The 18,792-nt window shown below is 32.1% G+C and overlaps 1 protein-coding gene across 2 annotated transcripts in view; it reads left to right on the top strand.

Annotated features, from left to right (window-relative positions):
• Nucleotides 1–18,792, top strand: part of LOC129943271 (calmodulin) — a 70,955-nt gene that overhangs the window by 14,168 nt on the left and 37,995 nt on the right. For both annotated transcript variants that reach the window (XM_056052582.1, XM_056052581.1), the window contains exon 2: nucleotides 12,866–13,040. In XM_056052582.1, the coding sequence (XP_055908557.1) occupies nucleotides 12,866–13,040 (175 nt within the window). The remainder of the gene's footprint in view (nucleotides 1–12,865; nucleotides 13,041–18,792) is intronic.

Raw genomic sequence — 18,792 nt, 5'->3', positions numbered from 1 at the left:
TGGCTGCCACCATTTTGGAGAAGATGTCAAGAGGTGTTAGGTTTAAAAGCACTTCTAGTGCTGCGGTTGGTGTTGAGCGAAGTGCTCCTGTGATGCACATACCTGCTGACCGCTGGACTTTGATGAGCTTATTTAGATAGACAAGATAGTAGTCCAGTGCGGTCCACCATACGACAACTCCATAAATGAGTATCAGTCTGATTACCGAAGTGTATAGCCAGTGGGTTATTTTTGGGGAGAAGCCCCATTTTGATCCTATGGCCTTTTTACAAGTAAAAAGCGCTGCAGTAGCCTTTTTTACTCTTTCATCATAGTTTTTTGTCTAAAATGAGGCCTAAATATTTACCTTGGTCGGAAAAGCTTAATGTTATTCCTCTAATCTTGGCTGGGTTAATCTGATGAATTTTATATCTTCTCGAAAAGAGTATTCATTCTGTGTTTTATGTGGATTGACGTCCAATCCACATTGCTTAGACTATTTTGTTAGCATATTTAAGGCATTTTGTAGGAGTTTCGAGAGAACTTGGGGGTGCTTTCTAGATACGGATATTGCAAAGTCGTCAGCATAGGCAATCACCTTGAAACCCTCTGCTTCCAATGATGTAAGTAGGTCGTATACTACCATGCTCCATAAAAGAGGCGAAAGGACCCCACCTTGGGGAGTGCCTCGATTCACCGATCTGGTGGTAGTAAAACTTCTCATGCTAGAAGTTATTGTATTGCTTTTGAGCATGAGAGTTATAAGATCTATGAGTGATTTAAAAAAAAATGGATAGATTTTCCAACAAAACACGGGTATTGTTGTAGTCATTCCAGATACTAAGCAAAAAATAAAAAAATACAAGTTTGTATGTTATAAAAATTTACCCATGCATCCAAGAAGAATCTTGTATAGCAGCTCCAATTCGCAGTAACTTTTACATACTTATCAAGTTCAATGACACCACAGATATTTTTAAAACAACACAAATTCAAATAATTAACTTAAAACGGATCATACCTACATTTTAAACGAAGCCAAACTTATTTTTCGGTTATCACTTATAGAATACTTTAATTTATGGTGGTTTATTTATTTTCCAGAAATGTCGACACAAATATTTCAATTATGTTGGCATTCTTAATCAGAATGAAATTGTTTTAAATATAATTACTTTCATCATAGGTACATTCGAAAAATACAAAATTCTATTATTTATTGATAAAATATTGAAAATTTCATTAAATTCCTATCATTTTATTGATCTCGACTAAAATGATTATTATTTATGTCTGCTTTTAACGTTTCAATATTAAAAAATATATTTTTTTAACACTTAATATTTATAGGTACGTAACTTAAAAGCTAATTGGCAATTCGATTTATATTTATGTATTTATTAAAAAATCAACATTTTAATCATTCATATATATTTTTTTAAATTTTTATTGAGTGCCCATAAAAACATTTTCAAAAACAAAAAAATCATCAACAAATCTTTCGATCGTATTGAAAAATTCTTTTAAATTAATGCGGACTTTAAATTTTATATGAAGAACAAAATTATTATTTAGTAGAAATTTGGTATCTCCCAGTCCCCTCCTATTTCACACAATTTGCTGATATGTAAAGCATATGAAAGTTATAACAAATTATTTATATTTTTGTATGTTTATTCAAAATGTTTAGTTTTGCTAGGTAACTTACCTTCATTGTGTTTTATCAATAAGAACAAAAAAAGATTAACTCTGGGAATTTAATTTTATTTTTATCGCAACCCAATTTTGATTTTTTAATAATATATTTTGTTGTCTTGATAAAATCGAACCAATTGTCAAAAGGGAGCTTATGTAATATATTTTTATATTCGATAGACCGCTACAACAATAGATATTCCATTAAAGTGATAATTAAAAGGTTCCAAAAGTGAAATTTAACGAAAAGTTTTAACAACTCATTTTATTGCATTTTACATTCATGTACCTTCATATTTTTGTGACCACTAACCAAACCGTTAAAAAAAATAAAATAATCTAAAACGATTAAAAGAATTTAATTACCCAAAGTGCTTATTTTCTTTTTCTATTAACGTTTTTGTATTGGAAAAATGCAATTTATTTAGTTTGTATTTTCTTATGCACATTTCATTAATTTTTTTTGTAGTTAAATTAAAGAATTAAAAATAATTAAACAACATTTACGCCTTCAGCAATTTAATTATAATAACTATCTATATATTTTTGTAGCAACAGAAGCGCGTTTGGCGCTGTGTTGGCTGGCTGGAAGGCTGGGCTAGCTTGACAATTAATTAACTAAAGTTGCAATATTCTATTTTCCATTAAGTCATCGTGTTTCATCTGGGCAGTTTTTTAATTTGTTGTTTTATTTTTATTCATATTGTGATCCAAATATGGAATTTTGTAGCCATATGCATATTGGCTTCTTTATTTTTCTCCTGATTATAATATTGTTTGATTGACGCAATTGCATCCAAGCGGAAATAAGTTTTTTCTTTTTTTATTTGTTGTTATTATCATATTGCTTATTATATTTATTTGTTTTTCGTAAATATGTAATAACAATTATACTACTTTAAGAATGTTCTTCTGTTTATTATTTATTTTGTTTTTTTTTTTTGATTTATTATGTTCAGTCAATAGAAAATTGTGTAAATATCTGAATATGAAAGGTCAAAAATGTATCTATTGTTAAAATGTGTATATTTCAAAAATTATTAAGTAGTTGTTTCGAAGAATTCCCATTTGAGTTCTAAGTGCGTTTTTATTTGGTGTAACAATTAATATACCTACTTGGAAAATCTTATGACTTTCCATATATTTAACAGGGAAAAAGTTTGCAAAAGTAAATTCAGAATGTGTATTGTTAATAAATGATAAAAAAATATGTACGATGGGCACTGCAACATTTGGCTATTGCAGTAAAAGATGTGGAATAATTAACTTCCTATTTTAAAACCTATATCATAAAAAGATCTCAATATGTATCCCTTTGGCTTATGTGGTGATATTTTTAGATCTTATTTAGAGAATATCCAAATTCTGATAAGTTGAAGGTAGCCATTAAAAAAAAGAAACCAACTTATTCTGGACTTTTGTTGTACTAAAACGTGCAGTGATTATAGGAAATGGTTTCGATTACTTTTAACTTTACTTTAATTTCACTTGACGCAGTTTTTTTTACATTTTGGCGTATACATTTTGTTTTAATACGAACATAAGATTGAGCAAAGTTTTTATTTCTGGAGCGATACGTTAAGACTTTCGCAATAGATTATCCAAGAAAGAACAGCTTAATGCTAAATTCTGATATATCAAGTCCTGAAGGCTATTCACTAATCCTCGAATTTCTAAAAAAAATCACTTGTGCCAAAACAATAGATGCTGGTTATTGGTGTAAGGAAATACTTAAGAAATACAAAATTCAATAGCCGTGTTTTTTTGGTATTCCATATAGAGTACAAGTAAGAAATTGCAAAAAAAACGATCCGCAGTAGTCCAATTTTTATATTTGAAAGTTGATACAATTAAATATTTGCCAGAATAATTTATCATGTAATTAAAAGCACGTGTTCTGCAGGAGTGTTTCAGGATGAACCAAATCCAACAAAATTTTATTCTTGCTTAAAGTAGTTCCAAGTAAATTTTCGCTCAACCCTATCATCTCTAGCGGAAGAAAGGGTGAGAGTAACCATATTCAGAGGCACCCCTCAGGGTGGAGTTCTCTCACCGCTACTTTGGGTTTTTGTCATGAACAGCATACTCTCTAAATTGAAATCAAGTGGAGTAAGGATAATAGCCTACGCTGATGATCTTGCATTACTAGCGACTGGCAAGTTCCTACCCACTATCAGTGAACAAACCGAATACGCCCTCTCGTTGGTAGGCAAATGGACTAGGAATTGTGGGCTGACAGTCAATCCAGCTAAATACCTGATTTTTAAAATACCGTCAATTAAAGGCTGCCCTCTTAAAATCTCTGATCACGCAAAGTATCAATGTGTGATTTTAGATAAAAAACTAAACTGGGGCCTGAACACCAAAGATAGATTCAAAAAGGCATCGATTGCCTTTTACTCCTGTAGTAGAATTTTCGGGAAAACCTGGGGACCAAACCCTAAAATTATCAGATGGATGTATTCGGCAATTAGACCAATACTAACCTATGGAAATTTGGTATGATGGAAAGCCTTATAAAAGAGCACGAACCTGCAAACTAAAAATTCAAAGACTTGCGTGCACTAGCATTATGGGAGCAATGAGATCCACTCCAACTGCGGGACTGGAAGTTATACTCAATATTATTCCCTTAGAAATCCTTGTTCAAGAATCTGCGGCCAAAAGTGCCCTGAGACTTAGTCAAACTTAAGTCTGGATAAACAGTTCCATAAGACATTCCCAGATCCTTCATAAAGTTATGGGTCATGGTACTACAACAGACTATAAAATACCCGAACTTGATTTTCATAAACCATTCCAGGCTGCCATTCCAAGCTAAGAGGAATGGATAGATAATATACAATACTCCAGTAAGTCGTCAATACCTATCTATACTGATGGCTCTAAAATGGACACTGGTGTAGGGGCAAGCTTCTATTCTAAATCTCTCATGTTAACCGCCTCGCTTAGTCTTCCAAACTACAGTAGCGTCTTCCAAGCGGAGGTCCTGGCAGTGAAAACAGCTGCTTAAAAGGTATCAATAATAGCGATTACTGCAACTGAGGTAAAATCAAAGCGTATTTCATGCTGCCGCAAAAAGCTTAAAGTTCTTGGCGCACAGCAGAACATTAGACTCTGCTGGGTCCCAGGCCACAGCGATCGGAGAAATCCGATGAACTAGCAAGATTAGGGTCAATGCTTGACGTAAGCCAAGCCCAGCTAGTGAGCAGCCCTACCTGTTATTTAAAACAGGGGATCTCAAAAAGAATAACTATCAAGGTCGATGAAAGGTTTAACCTTCTTGACACCTGCGGCACTACAAGAAAGATCTGGCCCTGTTTTAACAAACAAAGAACGGAAAGAATTATGCAGCTTCACAAGGGATCACTTCGATCTCTTGTAAGCATAATCACCGGACATAATCTGTTGGGTTATCAGATGATCAAAGCAGAGGATGCGGTGACGAGGAGGTGCATGAAGACACTCCGAACTTTCTGTGTCACTGTCCCGCACTCTTCCATCGAAGGAAGAAACTGCTTGGCAACTATTTCTTCAAGGAATTAGAAGAACTCTACTGCGCCAGGTACTAACATTCTGAACTTCGTCAAAGCCCCCAATTGGCTTGACTAACTGAACACATAGATTTTTGTTATTAGCTTGAGTAGCAATACTCACGGGTATCACAAAGGATCTGTATTGATCTAAGTGTTACGGTAAAGACATCAACTGTCAACCCCTCGAAACAAATATTAATTTTTCTGACTTATTGTCTAAAAACTAAATTAATATGATATTTAGCAGTTCGTGCGTTGGAATTTCATGCCAGAGGTCTTGGGTTCAAACCCTGCCTGTGTCATCCAAAGAAATTTTCCTGGGTATTGCCTCGTGCGAGGAATTGAAGAATCCTCCAAGAGTAATTCTTGTCATGAGAAGTGCTTTCTCAAACTAGCTGTTCGGATTCGGCTTAAAACTCGCACACAGGAGTGGTTGAGAGTTGTAAGTCATTCGGCCCCTTATTCTTAAGGAACTGTTCCGAGACATAATTTACTTATTTTTTATCTAGACTCAAGTTGTTGTTAACGCATTAATACGCTTAATATTGATACACTCTGGCGTATACGTACTTTTTTATATATACATTTTTAAAATAATTTCTTTCATTTTAGTTTTTAAAAAAATCAATGTGATTCTGAAACACAATTTAAATATCAAAATTTGCAACAAAAGTTCACGCAGTTTTTCATCATCGAAAAATAGAAAGATGAAATATTTCCAGCAAACATTTGCTAAAAAAAATTGGAACTTTTACCACTTTTACAATTCGTTCGCATCATTAATTTACACTGCCCATTAATTACATCCAATATTAGTATCTTGAAACTCGAATTCTTATGGATGAAGCCCTCAGATAAAAGGTGCACATAATAATATCTTTTCAACAAAGAAAGATAAAACCAAGTGAAGATGAAAAATCATTGTTGCAAGTCATCTTAAGCTGGTTAGGATCAGGAACAAAAATAAACCGAACCAACAACTTGCAGAATTTAACTTTTCAGTGTTAAAAGAATATTTTTAAAAATAAAACCAGTAATTTGGAGTAATCTGTTTCAAAAAAAATCAAAAAACCTTTTCGTGACTTGATATGGTTTTTCTTATAGATTCAGGTTCACAACTGGTTTTTTCAAGAAATTAAATTAACTTCTTCTCTTTTTGAGAAATGGCTGATCTTAAATTTTATCTACTACAAGTAACTACATAGAAAAAGCAACATTAAAATTTATTTTATGATTATAAACAAAACGTATTTAGATTTTTCTATAAAAATAGAATTTCGGCGCAATTTATTCGTTTATATGTTCATATTTACTTTGAAATGAATGGGGAGTTGTTTTTGTGTCGTCGTCGGTCGTCGCAATCGCAGACTTTTCATTAGACAACAGACATCTTGCAAAATAACAAAAAATTTGTTTTAATTTTTATTTTTATTGTGTAGAAAAATTCTTAGCCGCAAACCACAGAAACAAAATAACAAAATCTACATAATGTGTTTAATGCATATTCGTATATTTATACCTAACTAAAGTATAATAATTTACGACTTAGATAAAATAGATCATGATCGCAGAGGTGAAAAAGTTAGAAGACGTTTTGAGAAAAAAAAACAAAGAAATGTATATTAAATTCTCTCCACACTCGTGTGTGTTGTGTGATCTGAGATGCTGCTGCTGATGCTTTTACCGCAGACGCCAGACAGCAGCGTCGTCAAACGAGTCAACTTCATCAATTGCCTTCAGTCAGTCATACTTACAGCTTTTTAGCAACACATGGTTCCTAGAGTTCCAGCATCATCGTCATTATCATCGTTTCATTTATGGCTTCTAGCTCAAGAGGTGTCTTGTCTACTCCTCTCCTTTGCCTCTTTTTTTCTTTATAACCTGCCTCTCATGATGAAGCCGGTTAAATCTTCATTTTTTGCGGTTGCCAACCCAATGATCGGAATTCTTAATTCTCAACATGCGGCAAAAACAGCACGTTATATGTAATTTATTATTAAAATGAAGGTATAAAGCAAATATGATACCAGAGACAGCTAGCGAGGGGATGCGACAAAATACTCTACCATAGATATAGATAGATACACCCTTTTTTGTAGGAATTGATCTTCAACCCAGAGCTCTAAGCACTGGCGTTATTACTAGCGCTATAATTGTTTTTGTTGTTTTTTTATAACCGATTCAAAAAGACGCAAACATGCGACAGTGAGACATAAGATCGTTTTTATAATTTCCATTCCATATTTTCCATTCCCATTTCTGTATCTCTACTTTGAAGGTAGATACTTTAGCTACATCATCGTGTGGCTCTCTTGTTTTGGAACCGCGGCAGAAACCGCGATGTAGTTTTTTTTCTTCTTGTTTCACTTCAGTAGCCCCTTGCCCTCGCTCCCCGATTCGACAGTTGAATATGAATACAATAAAATGAAAGAAAAATACATTCAAATACAAATGAAAAATAATATTTGCCGGCCGGCATGGCAGAAAGAAAAAAGCCCTTCTCTTGCGTTTCCCGATCTTTCCACACTTATATCGTATTGCTGCTTTTGCGACCTCGTAGACTTCCCCTCGCCGCCGCCCTCCCTAGCCAAATGTTATATTTTTTGAATAAAAAAAAAGTCCACCGTTTCAACGAACTTTAAAATGAAACCGGTTCCGGTTATGTTGGCAATATGCAACAAACATTTCGGGTTTTTGAATTTGAATATTTAAATGACTAAAAATGACTAAAAATACAAAATTAAGTGCAATTAGAATGACACTTTGGTATTTAAATAGATTCTTTATCAAATTCTGTCCATTATAATTGAAAGATTTGCCAAAATAGCAAAAGAGATAAGATAGTCATTGGGAATTTTTGTGTTTTTTTTAGCTTTGCAAACTAAAGGCTAGACTGTACCTTCAATATTTCTTTTCATTCATTATGGGTAGGTTGATTAATATTTAAATTTGTTTTTGGTTTCATGACGTAATCATACTTCTTCTTAAGAAGCCCCTAAGGCGCAATGGCGTTCGTTTTAATGTTAAGCTCATGGGCGATCGTTAATGATTCATTGCCTTTTTAAAAAAAAAAATAGAAAACAAAAAGGAGGCATAAATATTGCCGCCGGAAACACAGTGATTTTTTGTTTCTTTTTATTGCTTTTCAATTATAAGTTGATAATGTTGATATATTCGTTTTTTTTTTATTATTTGGTGTGGCTTGTTTGGAAAACATGTTTGACATATTAATGAACAAACAATTTAGCAAAAACAATTATGGGTTGAAGGTTTTTATTGGCCTGTTGTGAGGAGAATCAGAAATTAAATGAATGATCCTCATAATTAGTTCTTTAAACAATTAAATATTTAGTTAGATTAGTTCCAATTGTAATTAATATCCATATTGTGATATGGATCTTTCCTATACATGTTGCGACATACATATGGTTCAAGCCATCATTAATTAAGTTGATACAGATTGTCAAAGATTGGAAATATTTTTGATGGAGCAACTATTTTCCAGACATAGTTTCGTCAGTAGCTTCTCAAAAGAGAGATCATTTCCAATAATTCTTCGTTATCATAGCTAAAAACATACTTTTTTGAATGGTTAAAAGTGAGAAAGACTCTTGGTGAGAACTGCCAACTCCTCACAAGAATCAGTACCAACCCGCCGCGACACGGTGTGAAATTAATAAAAGTACAAAAATCTTTAACATTAAGTGTGTCTTATTCTTTTTTTGCGAAATAATATAGAAATGTTTACAATTTGTTGTCATAAGCTTACTGATAGTTCCCAAGAGAGGGTAATAATAACAGATTTAACGCTTTCCATGCCATGCGCCACCATATGATGTGAAAAGACTGCCTATTATTTTTGAAAAATCGACAAAATTAATTTTATTCATTGTTAATTCCTGAATTCGTTTCAAAAGCACATTTTAACAATTTATTTTATTGGTTAGCTCTTTTGTTTCTATCCAAAGATATTTCTTTTTCATGTCAAATGTATCCAAGCATTGACATCCTGAAATTGTGTTGTTTTTTAAATGAATCTTTTATTGACTCTGACAGACGAAAAAACATTGATTGTTGGGGGATTTTCTAACAGCGAAAAATTGGAGAAAAATAAAAAGAATCTCGATTTCGTCTAAAAATAGATTGAAAAAGATTGATAGTTCTTGCAATCAAGAGAAGAGTAGATATTGTTCACTAGAGTGAAGTCAATTTCCAATCTGATAAATCATTTCACAAATGAAAATCAAATCATTCCTGAAGACAACAAAAAAGAAACATAAAACTTGGCAGAAAAGCCAGCAAAAAAAAACAAAATTAAACGAATAAATTCTGGAGAGATAGAAAAAAAAAGAAACTTATTTTTTTCCTGGCTTTTCAAACTTGAAACTTATTCATTGAAGTGAACAAAATAAAAAAAAAAAACCTTTTGATTTTTATTTTTGTTATTGTTGTTTTTGAAATAAATCACATTTCATTTCACCTTTTTCACGGAATTTAATCTTGTTGCTTGTGATTCAATTTATCGCCTCAATGAGTTTATGTGCAAATAGCGAGGTAGTCTTTATATTTTTTTTTTTTTTTTTGAAATTAAGCGAAAAATTATTACAACTGTTGAAAACAGCAAACGCAGGAGAAAATCGAAATTGAAATTATGTGCATAGGTAAGGTAGTTTGTTAAAAACAAATTATTGTTATATTTCCAGTGTACATTAATATTTTTGTTTCTAGTTCACGAGTTCAGTTACCGTCATAATAAAGATCCAAAATTGTTTATGAGTTTGATTCTTTTCTTTATTAATATTTTGTGTCGAAATAGTCTGATAAAGTCATTTGAATTTAAATTATTTATGCCTCCATGCATTATACTTAAACATTCAGAAAAAGAAACATTAAGTTTTCGTTATAAAAAAATATCCTTTTTCACGTTTTATTTCACTCTTTAATAAATGATACGAGTTATTTTTGGAAGTCTCTTATTACGTATACTTTCCCAATTCGAAAAGAATTGTATTCATTTCCTTAATGGATTTGTATACTCAGACCTTATTAAATATTAAAGACACTTAATATAGACCTACTTATCGAAAATATTCATCTTGAGAATATTATAACCAAATTATTATTTGTAGCAATAATTGAATGGAAAATCACTCAAGCGAGAAGCTATATGTAACGGTATTGATATTTTGGGAGGAAATTAGGACAGGTGTTTCAAAAAGGCCTAAAACTTATCAATGATGATTACAGAATAAGAAAAAAACTTTGGTTCGCCTTCTATCTCATTTCAACTTTTGTTCTTGATTTTGTTTGCAGTTAATGGAACTTAATTTAAGATTGATTTATGTAGAGTACGCTAGTGGCTTAACAAATTGACGTATGTCAATGTTTCGATTTAAAGTGGTGTTAAGCCTAGTACGCTGCTGATGCGAAACGAAATTTCCCATACAAAAATGACATGACGAAATCATGAACGAAAAATTTCGCTGTGCTTTTCGTTTTTCAGTACGCTGCTGAACAACGAAATGTGTCATTTTAGTGGATAGCTGTACTAGATTTTTTAGTACAATTCTCCACTCTTTTCGTTCTCAATTTAATTGCCCGGTATATTAATTGCTTGCGAAATTTTGACGTTTAATTTATTTATTGGAAAAAATTGTTTACAAATCAAAATTGAAAATTATTTACTCGTGACTTTCGGTGTTTTTGTTTTTTGTTTTCCACAGCTGACAGAACTCTACACAAATATTTTTCCGTTGTGGTTTTCGTTTTAATTTCGCTCTACACTTGGAGACCACCGAAAAATTTCGTTTCGCATCAGCAGCGTACTAGGCTTTAAAAAGAAAAAAAAAACAAATTGATTTCCGATCTACAAACAGATCAACATTCTTGTTTTTAACAAACGACTAAAGTTTCATTTTCCCTTCGATATATGTAAATGTCAAACTATGGTTTTAGAAAACAACGACTAAAATTTCATTTCCCCTTTGATATATGTAAATGTCAAACTATGGTTTTAGAAAGCAACAAACATTTGCAGGCGAGGTTTTTAGGAGGCTGTCAGTTGTCCTTGCAAGTGCAATCTTTAAGAGATTGATGAAATTGGGCAGGTTCATGCGACATAAGGGACTTGAAAGTAAGGCAAGTTTCTGGCATCCGATTGGCCAGCTGCCAAAAAAATGAAACTTTATTGGAAAGTTAGTCAAGAAAAATCTACCTATCTATCAAGTTAAGTCAACTTATGTCAAAATGACAACTGATCATGTTTTTTTCATTCAAGTGAAAGTTGAGCTTTACTACTCTATAATTTATTTATTTTCTGCACAATTCCAGTATTCACTATGAACTTAAAGTAGAGGTTTGTTAGGTAAAGTTCTGAATTTGAAATACATGACACTTGAAAAACTAACTAGTTAAAAATGAAAAAAAAAATTAATTGACAAGCACCTAGTGACTGACAACTCTCAACCATTCCTGTGTGCGAGTACTGTTGTCAGGGATGGAACTAGTTGCCTTGGTCAAAATTTAAGTTCAAAGAATGAAGTTGACTGCAAATAAAGTCCTTTATGTTGCCTGAACCTACCCATTCTTATTCTAGAAAGCATTAAATCGGTATTTTGATTTATCAAAACTTCAAACAGGGAGCGATAAAATAAGCCAATGTATTTTTAAAGCCAATGTGTCAAAACGCCAAGTTCTATCATATTCCATTGGAAAAATAAATTAATTTACTTTTCAAGAATTTGACAGATCATCGACTGATCAAATGAATTACGGAATGGGCAGTTTCTGATGACATAAGGGACTTGAAAGTTGAGCAAGTTTCTAGTATCTGATTGGCCAGCTGAAAAAAAATGTATTTCAATTAAGAAAATATATTGGAAAGTTGACTGGACAATTAGCAAAAAAAACAATCTCACTAACTTTCAAGTCATGTCTCTTTCTGTCAAAATGACAGTTCATAATGTTTTTTCATTCAACTGAAAGCTGAACTTTATTACTCTTTGATTTATTTATTTTCTGCACAACTTTATTTAATGTTTTCTGTAAAATGGTTCGTGTAAACGAAAAAAATCTAAAATGTTCTTTTTTAAGCGATCGTTTGACAGCTGTCAAATGCTATCGCTACCAACTTGACCTTAAATATCTTAAACTCGATTTTGTATACGATATCAGTTTATTTGAACAAAGAGGAACCATTTTTTAGGGGAATTTGTTAAAGTTATAGGGATATTTAATAAAAGAAGTGTTTTCAACAGCAAAAAGTTAAATTTGATTCCACCTTAAACCAAACGTCAGAAATAAACATAATAGAAACAAGTTTATCCAAAATGTTACCACAATTCGCAAACGGCTGAAAAATTGTGAAACTGAGATATTTGTTGATACATATTTTCATATTTTGAAATGCTGAATATTGATAAAAGTGTTTTAGTGACAGCTGTCATCTTTACAGTGTTGCCATAATACAAAGAATGATCTATACTTTTATTTGAAGAGATATTTGTTGATACATATTTTCATATTTTGAATTGCTAAATATTTTTAAAAGTGTTTTAATGACAGCTGTCATCTTTACAGTGTTGCCATAATACAAAGAATGATCTATATTTTTATTTGAAACTAATTTTTGTTTTCTTTTTTTTTTTAATTTTTAGGCCGATCAACTAACAGAAGAACAAATCGCCGAATTCAAAGAGGCATTCTCGCTATTCGACAAAGATGGCGATGGCACCATCACAACAAAGGAATTGGGAACAGTTATGCGATCGCTAGGTCAAAATCCAACAGAGGCTGAACTTCAAGATATGATAAATGAAGTCGATGCCGATGGTAAGTAAATTCAATTAAAATTAAATAACTTTTAATATTTAAATTTTGTTTTGTTGTTTGTCAAAATATTTAGATGGATAAAATCTGTGTTAAAAAATTAATGTAAGGTACAGGGCTTTCCAATAAGAGATTTAATTTTGAGATTTTTGGAGAAAAAAATGGACATTGATTTATTTGTAAAGAGGAAAGTTTCCAGAAATATTTTAGCACGATCAAGTCGTCGTTGTAGTATTTAAAACTCAAGGCATTTGCTTACATATTATTATTAGGAAAATATGTCGTGAACAATGAAAACGCCATCAGCAAAAAGGGTAACAATGCTTCGAAATCAACACAATAAGCTGAAGTAAAGTCTAAAGTTATTAAGTTACAAGATCGCGGTAAACAAAATTTGCATCATTTTTGTAGTTAATTAAATTTCAAAGTTTTGTTCATCCGTGTATCTTTCCATTGGAGTAGTTTTTACTTGTAAATTGTCAAAAGATGACAACTCTTCTGAGTTATATTCAAAATGAAACCTCTTATTGGAAGACTATATAATATTTAATAAGAAAGATGTAACCATTTGAAAGGGGATAATAGGCAACAGATAGTTTAAGGATTATCATTGAAAAATCAAAGAATAACACCGTAGTCAACATTTCACTGATAGGCCTCAGATGAAAAGCTTTTAATGTGAGTTTAAAGGAAACGGAGCGCCTATTTCATGAATAAATTAACAATTAAACTAAATATTATAAAAATGGTGATCGTGATAAAGAAGATAGGCTAACGACTTCTTCCCAAAAAACTTACATTAGCAAAAGAGTCTTAAGAGAGTATTAGAGAGATGGAGCATCGAGTTCCAATTAAACTTTGTACATTTTGTCCAAGTTTTTCATTGAAATGATCCCATGTGAATGAGACCGTATTTACTAGAAAATCGACGTGAAAAATATATAGCCATGAGTAAAGAGACTACGAACACTACATACATATATTCAAAAATATTGTTTGTGAACATTGTACAAAAAGAAACACACAAAAAAGCGTGGAAGCAAACATATTCGGTTAACTTGGCCCAAAGCCAGGGACGAAAGATGAGTGAGCCTTTTATTATAGTGATGAAATGTGATAGGAACAGAAAAAAAGGCAAACATTTTCTTTTTCTGTTTTTATAAAAGAAAACAAAAATATATTTCTTTACGGAAATGCAAACAATTTTTGGACATTTAAAAAAAAGAAAAGGATTTTCTATAAAAAGTATCGTTTGTGAGATAAGAAAAGTGGTCATATTTTAGAAAACCAACTTAAAAAAAGGCTTAACTGAGAAAAAGCATCTCAAGGGACAGTTTATATAAAAAGGATATCTTTATAGCCGGTCTTCTGCGCGCTTAAAACAAAATACACAAAAATGTAAGAAAAACTTAGTTTTTCTTTTTGTTTCTATTTTTATCTTCAATGAAAAGAAAATGAGAAGAGAAAATAAATTACCATTTTAAAAATAGCAAATGCTATCATTACATTTTGTTGCTGTTTCTGCTGCTTGCTGTTAAAATGTGGCGGCGGCGGTGGTGGTGGTGTCGGTGTCGGGCCTGTGCGAGAGGCACGGTGAGATTTTATATATTTTTATATTTTATTCTTACGATGAGAACGAAAAAAAAAAGGAATGAAACGAGGAATATGATGATGATGATGGTGATAATGAGGTGGAAGTGGGGTAAAATAAAGGCACAGTTTGCACCACAACGAAAAGGCGACAAAAATACATAAGATATAGACGGAAAAAAAAGAAGGAGGTTGAAGAATTTTAAAATATTCATTAGAAAAGAATGCGTACAGTGCATAGTGCATCAAGACGACACGATAGGCGAAATAGTTTTTCATTTTCAATTTTCCTTACTTTTTTTTTGTGAAAATATGTTTTCATTTTATGCTGCTTCTTCGTTTTTTCTTGATGTCATTGGCTTTGATTTGTGTCATCCTCAAGTTGAATGAATTATTAATGCAATAAGAAAAAATATAAAGGGAAGGGAACAAAAATTGTGATTTAAGGAGTTCTTCTTCTTCTTCATCATATTTTTCTTCTATGGTTTCTGAGGGTGAAATGATTTACGTAGACATTTGATTTTTGTATCAATATTTTGAATAGTGAAGAAGTTAAGCTTACAAACGATAAAAGTGAGCGAGAGAGAGAACTACGATTAGTTTTGTAGATTTTGACAAGACAACTTATTGCATTTATCAAATTAAAAAAGATGAATTGGCGCAAAATTTCATTTGATTTATGTCTGATTCATAAAAGTTTAATGGGCTTTTTAACAAATAGTAATATATTCTTGTCTCGTTTGTTTATAAATGTCAAATTTGTAATTTTGGAGAATTGACACTTCCTCATTTGTTTTTTGTTTTTTGTGTGAGAATATTTATTATGAAAAATTATCGTTTCGTAACCTCAGTCAATGATAAATAATTTATTGAAGTTTTCATAGATTTTAAATTACAAATTCTCGAATTAAAGAGCATCTATAGTGTTAGCTGTCACTTTTGACTTTGACAGATTAAAAAACAAACACTAGTGCCCATGTTCTGCGTTTCACTTACTGCGAATACACTTTTCGAAAGTGAATTCGGGTGTTCCACAATTCGCTATCGTGAATTGGATTTTCGAAGATGCAAATGCATGTTCTGTTTTTCGGTTTGTTCCATTTTTTTAACGCATTCATATCACATTTTATATTTCTGTGAATTGATCTTTGATAGCTTCCTTCTGCTAGCAATCGGAAGGTTGCCGCAAGTTCTTGAATTGAAGGTATCATAAAAGGTTCTATTTCACTTAGAACATATAAAAAGCGTCTTTGCTCTAAAATCACAATAAAATCTTAAAAGAGGAAATCAAGAATTAACTTTATTTATCAGAACAATTCTACATAATTTTTACACACTTACATTGTGTCATGTAGATCAAATATATTTGATTTGATTCGCAAAATTCATCTTCTTATTTTTTTCTCTTGAATTCTGCTTCATTCTTTCACTTAAAATAGCCAGCATCCATCTTCAAAACAGCAAACATTTTACTTCAGAAACAAAATAAAAATGGATGATCCTTCAGTTCTGACAGTTCGAACTAATTTCGAAGTTTTCGAAATCGATCGAATTGAAGAACATGCAATTTCATTTCACGCGAAATTGAAAAGTGATTTCAATTCATTTTCGATCGAAATTTGGAACATGGGCGTAGATCTGTTTCTTTACTCTGCAGTTCTGAGTACTGTTAATAGAATTTTTGCCTATGGATTTAGCATAGAAAATCAGAAACATTTTGACTTTAGGAACAGATCTACTATTTTAGTATTTCTAGGATTCCAGAATGAAAGTTAAATGAAGTTCTTGCTTATAATTTAGTTACGTTAGTTTAATTCTTTGATATTTTTCACACTATCCTATTTTCCCAACAAGCTCTAACTTCAGAGTTTAATATTTTCTTCAAAGTTAAAACCATTTATTAAATCCGTTGTAGAAAAATCAGAATTTTGAATTATAAAATGTATGAAATTACTTTTTTTCGGCCTTAAACAACTTAAAACACAAAATCCAGCCTTTTTTGATGATATAAAAATGAATTAATAAAAACCTTTCCACTTCTAACCTTTCCTTGGCTAAGTTATATTTCATTTGGATTAAAAAATATAAAAATAAAATTACAAAAATGTCAAAGAAGGACAAAATCATGCAACAATGAAATAATAATTTGTCTTTTGTGAAATAAAATAATAATAACAGGGAAGGTTTTTCCTTCTGTTGATTGTGTAACAAATAACACACCAAGCTTGTTAGTGCTAAAAATAAATATACCTACATTTCTAACATACCACCTTTACAATAATGTTTACGAAACAAATAGGGTAGTTTTAGGGTTAGTTTTTTTCAGTTTTTGTAGAAATAAAAAAAAGGTTTGACATAACTTATGAAAGGGATAATAATTGCCATTTGTCACATAACAAATATTTATATGCCTTTGTGGATACTACACATGTATGAATATGGAAATTTAGTTATTTTTCTTTTATACCTACTTAACTAATCAAAAAAGATTGACCGAACTTTTGGGAAAAAGTTTAAAATCAAGGATTTTTTGTGTTTCTGAAAATTATCGCATTGTTATTTTAGTTTTGATAGAAAATTCAATATTAACAATCTAGGGTTCAAACAACAAATATAAAGAATAATGATAAAATAGTTTGTAAACGGTGATTTTTTAAGAGCTTGAGATCTTAAAAAAAAAAAAAAAAAACGCATACAATTTGCAAAATCTCATCGATTCCTTATTTAAAACGTTAGATTGGTCCATGACATTTACTTTTTGAAGATAATTTCATTTAAATGTTGACCACGGCTGCGTCTTAGGTGGTCCATTCGGAAAGTCCAATTTTGGGTAACTTTTTCGAGCATTTCGGCCGGAATAGCCCGAATTTCTTCGGAAATGTTGTCTTCCAAAGCTGGAATAGTTGCTGGCTTATTTGTGTAGACTTAAGACTTGACGTAGCCCCACAAAAAATAGTCTAAAGGCGTCAAATCGCATGATCTTGGTGGCCAACTTACCGGTCCATTCCTTGAGATGAATTGTTCTCCGAAGTTTTCCCTCAAAATCGCCATAGAATCGCGAGCTGTGTGGCATGTAGCGCCATCTTGTTGAAACCACATGTCAACCAAGTTCAGTTCTTCCATTTTTGTCAACAAAAAGTTTGTTAGCATTGAACGATAGAGATCGCCATTCACCGTAACGTTGCGTTCAACATCATCTTTGAAAAAATACGGTCCAATGATTCCACCAGCGTACAAACCACACCAAACAGTGCATTTTTCGGGATGCATGGGCAATTCTTGAACGGCTTCTGGTTGCTCTTCACTCCAAATGCTGCAATTTTGCTTATTTACGTAGCCATTCAACCAGAAATGAGCCTCATCGCTGAACAAAATTTGTCGATAAAAAAGCGGATTTTCTGCCAACTTTTCTAGGGCCCATTCACTGAAAATTCGACGTTGTTGCAGATCGTTCGGCTTCAGTTCTTGCACGAGCTGTATTTTATACGGTTTTACACCAAGATCTTTGCGTAAAATCTTCCATGTGGTCGAATAACACAAACCCAATTGCTGCGAACGGCGACGAATCGACATTTCATGGTCTTCAGCAACACTCAGAAACAGACACAATACTCTCTTCTGTACGCACTGTACGCATTCGTGTGGTTGGTTTAATGTCCAATAAAGTAAACTGAGTGCGAAACTTGGTCACAATCGCATGTAGACCATAAATCGGACGTAAAGCGCAAAACACATTTCGAACCAAGCACTGATTTTGGTAATAAAATTCAATGATTTGCAAGCATTGCTCGTTAGTAAGTCTATTCATGATGAAATGTCAAAGCATACTGAGCATCTTTCTCTTTGACACCATGTCTGAAATCCCGCGTGATCTGTCAAATACTAATGCATGAAAATCCTAACCTCAAAAAATTCACCCTTTACATTGACAAGTCGAACTTTTAACTGTCCTGTTTGGAACCGAGAACACTGCACTCTCTTTGATCTCATGTGGAATCGTATTATCCTAAACTTTAAACTCTTTGATTTCATATATAATCGTATCATCCTAAACTTTAAAATGTATGTTCTTGTAGGAGTGTAGGCTTAAGCCACAACAATGTGTAATTCCTTAAGTCGTTGGCCATAAAACGCGAGTTCTTTTAAACAACTTAAAGTCGACTCT

The sequence above is a fragment of the Eupeodes corollae genome, chromosome 1 (assembly GCF_945859685.1).
Source record: "Eupeodes corollae chromosome 1, idEupCoro1.1, whole genome shotgun sequence".
Taxonomy (NCBI): Eukaryota; Metazoa; Arthropoda; class Insecta; order Diptera; family Syrphidae; genus Eupeodes; species Eupeodes corollae.
The sequence above is the reverse complement of the archived record's forward strand: the minus strand, read 5'-3'. Positions and strand labels throughout refer to the sequence as shown.